Source organism: Thunnus albacares, chromosome 12, assembly GCF_914725855.1.
Source record: "Thunnus albacares chromosome 12, fThuAlb1.1, whole genome shotgun sequence".
NCBI classification, from domain to species: Eukaryota; Metazoa; Chordata; class Actinopteri; order Scombriformes; family Scombridae; genus Thunnus; species Thunnus albacares.
In genome coordinates, this window is record NC_058117.1 from 16,122,048 (window position 1) to 16,128,047 (window position 6,000).

Below are 6,000 nucleotides of genomic sequence, written 5' to 3' on the forward strand. Positions count from 1 at the left end.
GCAGTTCACATTGGTCAAGCTTTGATTTAACACCTCATTTCTTATTCAGCTTCTTAATACTTGGAACGATTTCTGTCATCAGGAATCTGAAGGCCGTTTGAAGGAAGACCTGGTCTTCTGTAGTCACAGCTGCTTCCTTCTGTACTGTTCCTCGCCGCCATTACAATCCAGATCTACCGCAGAAACGAAGGTTTGTACCACACAGTAACACATTTAGAAACACCACAGCGAGTCTAAATGACATGCAGTTAATAATGACTTTATTATTTTTTGTTGGACATCATTGCTCTTGTCTATCTATTCAGGAGTCAGTGACCCTTCTCCCAGCCTCCGAGCAAACAGAGAGCCTTTCTAAAGCCCAGCACCAGTACAGTAACAACATGTCCTCACTGGATGTTCATTGCCTGGCCCAGCTTCAGCCCAAGCAGTCTCCCCCTTCAACCCCTCCCATCCCCTTCCCCATGGCAGGCGACACACCCAAGATGGAGACAAAGTCTGATGCCATCAAAGTGACAGTGAAGCTGAAGGCCCGGCCAAGGTCACATGATGGCTGGCACCAGGGAAAGAGACAAAAGGGTCTCCGCTGGAGGAAGTGGACTGTCCAGGTGGTGGTGCCGAGAGGGAACTCCCAACTCCCTGATGAGGATAAGATCGATGACCTCCTGAGGAAACTTGGGGCCTCCTTACGCCCCCCTCTCTCACTTCGGGACCAGAGGCGTTGCTGTTTCTGTCACCAGTTTGGAGATGGGATCACTGATGGTCCTGCAAGGCTGCTTAATCTAGACCTTGATGTTTGGGTACACCTAAACTGCGCCCTGTGGTCGACGGAGGTGTATGAGACGCAGGCTGGTGCCCTCATCAACGTGGAGCTCGCACTACGTCGTGGCCAAACAGTGCGCTGCGTCTACTGCCAGCAGACTGGAGCAACCAGCGGCTGCCACCGTCTACGCTGTACCAATGTCTACCATTTCACCTGCGCCCTGCAATCTCAGTGCACCTTCTTCAAGGATAAGACCATGTTATGTCATGCCCACAGACCTCGGGGCACAGCTGGACAAGCACTGGAGCATGAGCTGCGCTGCTTCGCTGTCTTCCGACGCGTTTACGTGCAAAGGGATGAAGTGCGTCAGATTGCCACTGCTGTGCGGCAGCCTGAGTTAGGCTATACCTTTCGAGTAGGCAGCCTGGTGTTGCATGCAATGGGCCAACTAACCCCCCTGCAAATGGCAGCCTTCCACTCTCCAACAGCCATCTTTCCAGTTGGCTATGAGGCCTGCCGCATTTACTGGAGTATGCGCCATGGCAACCGCCGTTGCCGCTACGTGTGTTCTGTTGAGGACAGAGACGAACAGCCAGAGTTTACCATCAGAGTCATCGAACAGGGCTACCAAGACGTGGTCCTGACTGACAACTCTGCTAAAGGTTTGCCCTCATTAATTCCTTACAGAATTATGATTGTGTGTCGCAGCCTTTTCAAAGTGCAGTTTTTAACCATCTTCTGCTCTGGTCTCACTGTAAATAGGAGTATGGGATAAGGTTCTGGGTCCTGTTGCTGAAAGAAGAACTGAATCAGGCACTCTGAAGCTCTTCCCTGTTTATCTGAAAGGAGAGGACCTGTTTGGGCTCACAGTCCCTGCAGTCACCAAGATCACTGAATCGGTTTGTAGCTGCTTTCTGTGAATTAATTTGGCCCAAGAGTTTGAAATTCAAACAGATGTGTAGATTATATTCTGTAGATTTTACTCATTTTTACAAATTTATTTCAGCTCCCTGGAGTTGAAGCTTGTGACAGGTACTCGTTCCGTTACGGACGCAACCCTCTTGTAGAGTTGCCTCTCATATTCAATCCAGCTGGCAGTGCCCGCGCCCAGCCGAGAACCAGCTCTGCCCACACTTCACTGGTGATCAGGTAACTTTTGGTGAAGTCAACCCAAAACACATTGTCGAGTTGTTATTGTATTATTTTATTGTTGTTTTTAATGTTGTTATTTTAATGACTTATCGCTGTCACCATAAAGGCCACAGGCACAAGCTGTATCCAGCAGCAGTGCCAGGTCTAACCAGAATGTGGCCCAAGGAGAAAGTGGCGCCCCCCATAGCAAGCCTCCAGTAGTGCACCCCAGGTCTTCTCAGTACCGCTGGATGAAGAGTGAGTGGAGAGCCAATGTCTATCTGGCCCGCTCCCGCATCCAGGTGAGTCTTAAAACTGATATGTGATTTATATTCTCATAGATTCTGTTTCCGATAGACTACAAATATCTTGTTGTGTAATGAATTCACAGGGCCTGGGGCTGTTTGCTGCTCGAGACATTGAAAAACAAACTATGGTGATTGAGTACAACGGAACCATCCTCCGAAATGAGGTTGCCATCAGGAAGGAGAAGGTCTATAGATCTCAGGTATATGTGTGTTTTTAATACTTTTTCAGGCAAAATTACTTTTGCTTTAAGTTACTTTTGCCCAAACTAACAGATTAAATCCTCCTCTCTCCCTTACAGAACCGAGCAGTGTTCATGTTCCGCATCGACAGTGAACACGTTGTTGATGCGACTCGAACTGGAGGGCTAGCAAGGTACTGTGAGGTTATTCTGACTTTTTTTGTAAACATGTAACAAGTACATGAGATTACATTTGTTTATTTAAATTTCTTATTCTTAATTAGAAATGTGTTGGAAAAGATTTAAAAGCAGAACGTACCGTGTCTCTGGTTTGCTGTTGTTACAGTCTCAATCCAGAACCAGAGACCATGATCGTGTGTGCGGGTGGTGTGTCTGTAGTTATGTTGGGTTTAAGTTATTTCATATTGCACATGATCAGCACGATTTTTCACACAATGTTTCTGTTGCTTCACTTCCTTCCTGAGTGTTCATCACACATTCACCTTCAACTCAATTATTATTAATCCCAAAGCAAGTTTTGTTTGTAGGCCGGATATACCGTGATGTGTGTGTACATATATTGTGTATGTATAGAAATCAATAATAATAATAAAACATTAGGCACACATTAATGTAATTTTAAAGTAATATCTTCATACAGCTCTTGATTGCCTTTAAATTGACTGTATACTGGTCATAATGGTTTATAATGTGATAATACTTGAAATGGATGTGCTCAGGAAAAGGTCTTTCATGGTCCTAGGGCGTCATGTGACCTGCAGCTCCGACTGTACGCTCCAAAATGGCGTCCCATTCCTAAAGCTACACTAATATTGCCTCACAGGCGAGGGCTGTGACATTTTCCCCTAAATAAACTAAATCCCAACACTTGATTTTAAGTTCAAAATATAAAATGTTTGCTATGTGCAGTCATTTTAAATGTAACATTGAACATTTGGTTGCTTACTTTATAGTCACATGTGGAATGTTGTGTGATGTGTGATGATTTAACCTTTTTCATTTTATTTCTTCTACAGATACATCAACCACTCTTGTGCCCCAAACTGTGTTGCTGAGGTGGTGACATTTGAAAGGGGTTATAAAATCATCATCAGCTGCATTCGCAGAGTTGAAAAAGGAGAGGAGGTGAGTGTCTTTTTTTTTTTTTTCCGTCAGACTCCTTTTTTTTTTTATTCAGATGCATAAGTGTGAAATATGCCACTGTGATGCTCAGACATTCCTTTCCCTTTCTTCCCCCCTCAGCTGTGTTTCGACCACCAGTTTGACACTGTGGAGGGTCAGCACAAGATTGCTTGCCACTGCGGAGCTCCTGAATGCAGGAAGTGGATTAACTGAGCAAAAGAAAGTGACAAACCTAAATGCATTCCTTGCTTATAGTTTTCTGGATGCTGTGATCTCTGCACAGAGAATAAAGGCTTCACACTAAAGTCATTTTATGAATGAGCAGAAGGCCTGAACCCTTGGAGAGATGTATGAAAAGTTACGTGTTGGTTCATCAAGATCATGGAGGAAGAAAAAAAATGGGTGGAGGAAGGGAAATGTAACACAGTAGCAGGATGTGACTTGTGCCATATGTGAGAGGCTCTGTTGTATGCGATGCCTCTGTCTGTCTGTCTGTATGTATCTGTGTGTTTGTTTGGTGTACATGGGGTGCGGAATCCACCAGCGAATGAGAAAGCACTGTGCAGGGTGCGGCCTTATTGCTAACTAAGGGCAGGCCCTTTTGTTTCATACTGTTAATGTATACCGTATGACTAAATGTAGACATCACTGAATGAGGAATGTACAGCAATGAATACCGCGAAGGGAATATTAACTTGCACTAAAAAAAGAAAAATAAACAAAAAAACACACACACACACACGAAAACTTTTAAAATACTTGATTCCATGAGTCAGTTTTATCATAGGTCTCTGTCATGTGATTTGTGTGGAATTCGAGAGGTTTTGTATTTATTACTGAGTGAATGAATTTTATTCTCAAAATGATGAGATTGAGTTTAAGAAGGCTAGATTGCTATTGTTTTTGAAGATTGAAGAAGACATGCTGTTACTTTTGTATAAATGTACATAAAGAAAACTATAGGAATAACCGACCAAATACTACCTTAACCTTCTTGATGTTTGGGTGTTTTTAAATTGTTTTTGTTCTGTTTGTCATTGAAATTTATTTAAGATGGACGTTATTTCAGTTTGAGAGTATATATTATGATTATTCTGTACAGAATTTGTAATATAACCACAATAATTCACAAAGTATTTTTGTTGTATTAAAAGTAAGGTATTGTAGCGTAGTGTTTTGTGACTTACACATACTTTGACCACTCAAAAAAAGAAATATTTTTGTTGACTAAAGTAACAAGTTATCAGTTACAGAATCAAAAGATAAACTCTTCGAATAGTAAGAGATCGTTCTGATCTGTTTGCTGTTAATCAGGTTTGATTTTAAAGAACTGTGAATTAGGTTTTGAAACCCAAAAGCAACTTTTTAACTTTTTAACACAAATAGGAACACCATCATGTATTTACCTGTCTTTTGTTTTTACATTGCTTTTAAAATAAGGTGCAAAACGTCTAATAATATTGTGAGTTAGACGAACCAGTGTGTGACAGAAAGAATCGTACGGGGAACTCTTATTTGAAACCGTAAGTGGTTCTATCTTTTGGACAGAAATGGCATTCTCCTTAATCAGAAATATTTCTTATACTGACACTTCACAAGTCACATGCTTAGAAACGGAAGCGTTTTTGCGTGCACAATTTCAAGTCGACTGTAAAATTTTGGAGACAGTCTTAGAACTTGTAATGTATATGGCATGTATTTTTTTAACTTTCCGAAGACTCAATTGTATATATTTTCTCAATGAATGGTTGTAACAAAATTGTTTCTTGGATATTTTTCTTCTCTTGTATGATATTACATCATCCTGCCAGTGTGTTTGTGCTACATTTTCTTGGTCGTGTAAAGTAGTCAGATTTTTTTTTTTTCCCTTTTCTTTTTTTTTTTCTTTCTTTCTTTTTTTTTTTGAAAATGCCTTTTGGAGTGTACAGAGTATGAGGTTTGGAGTTTGTGGAATTGAATTTAGAAACATTTACAAAAATAAACTATTTTACATGTTAATGTGTGTGTGAGTTATCAATAATTGGACGTTTTCAGTTTGTTAAATATGGTAGAATGAAGAGATTAGAAATCTTAAGTTTCTCAAGCACCGGTGGTTAGTGTTTAATATAACAAAGCTGAAGGGGATAAGCTAAATCTAACAATTAACAAGAGAGAAGGGAATTTCTTGATTAACAGATTACTCATTTTGTCTAGGAAATGTCTGAAAATTGGAAAAAAAAAAAAAAATACCCATTATCATTTCCCAGAGCGCAAACCGATGTATTTAAATTGTGTGTTTTGATGACCAGTAGATGAAAACCCAAACATACTCAGTTTCGTATCATAGTAGACTAAGAAAATTAGCAAGTATTCACTTTTTAGGAGCTGGATCCAGTCAGTTCTGGCATTTTGGCTTAATGATTTATGCCAACTGATTTTTTTAAACTAATAGTTTTAGCTCTGGAACTGTTAAATAAGCAATTGAAGTCACATGTAGAAA

General features: G+C 40.7%; 1 protein-coding gene across 11 annotated transcripts in view; it reads left to right on the top strand.

The window, feature by feature from the left end:
* The window catches only part of kmt2cb (lysine (K)-specific methyltransferase 2Cb), an 82,876-nt gene extending 77,357 nt beyond the window's left edge, over positions 1 to 5,519 (top strand). For all 11 annotated transcript variants that reach the window (XM_044369014.1, XM_044369013.1, XM_044369016.1 and 8 more), the window contains 9 exons: positions 83 to 190; positions 306 to 1,422; positions 1,523 to 1,659; positions 1,767 to 1,909; positions 2,019 to 2,193; positions 2,283 to 2,399; positions 2,499 to 2,572; positions 3,416 to 3,524; positions 3,642 to 5,519. In XM_044369014.1, coding sequence (XP_044224949.1) covers positions 83 to 190; positions 306 to 1,422; positions 1,523 to 1,659; positions 1,767 to 1,909; positions 2,019 to 2,193; positions 2,283 to 2,399; positions 2,499 to 2,572; positions 3,416 to 3,524; positions 3,642 to 3,734 — 2,073 coding nt within the window. In that variant the 3' untranslated portion in view covers positions 3,735 to 5,519. The remainder of the gene's footprint in view (positions 1 to 82; positions 191 to 305; positions 1,423 to 1,522; positions 1,660 to 1,766; positions 1,910 to 2,018; positions 2,194 to 2,282; positions 2,400 to 2,498; positions 2,573 to 3,415; positions 3,525 to 3,641) is intronic.
* The last annotated feature ends 481 nt before the right edge of the window (positions 5,520 to 6,000 follow it).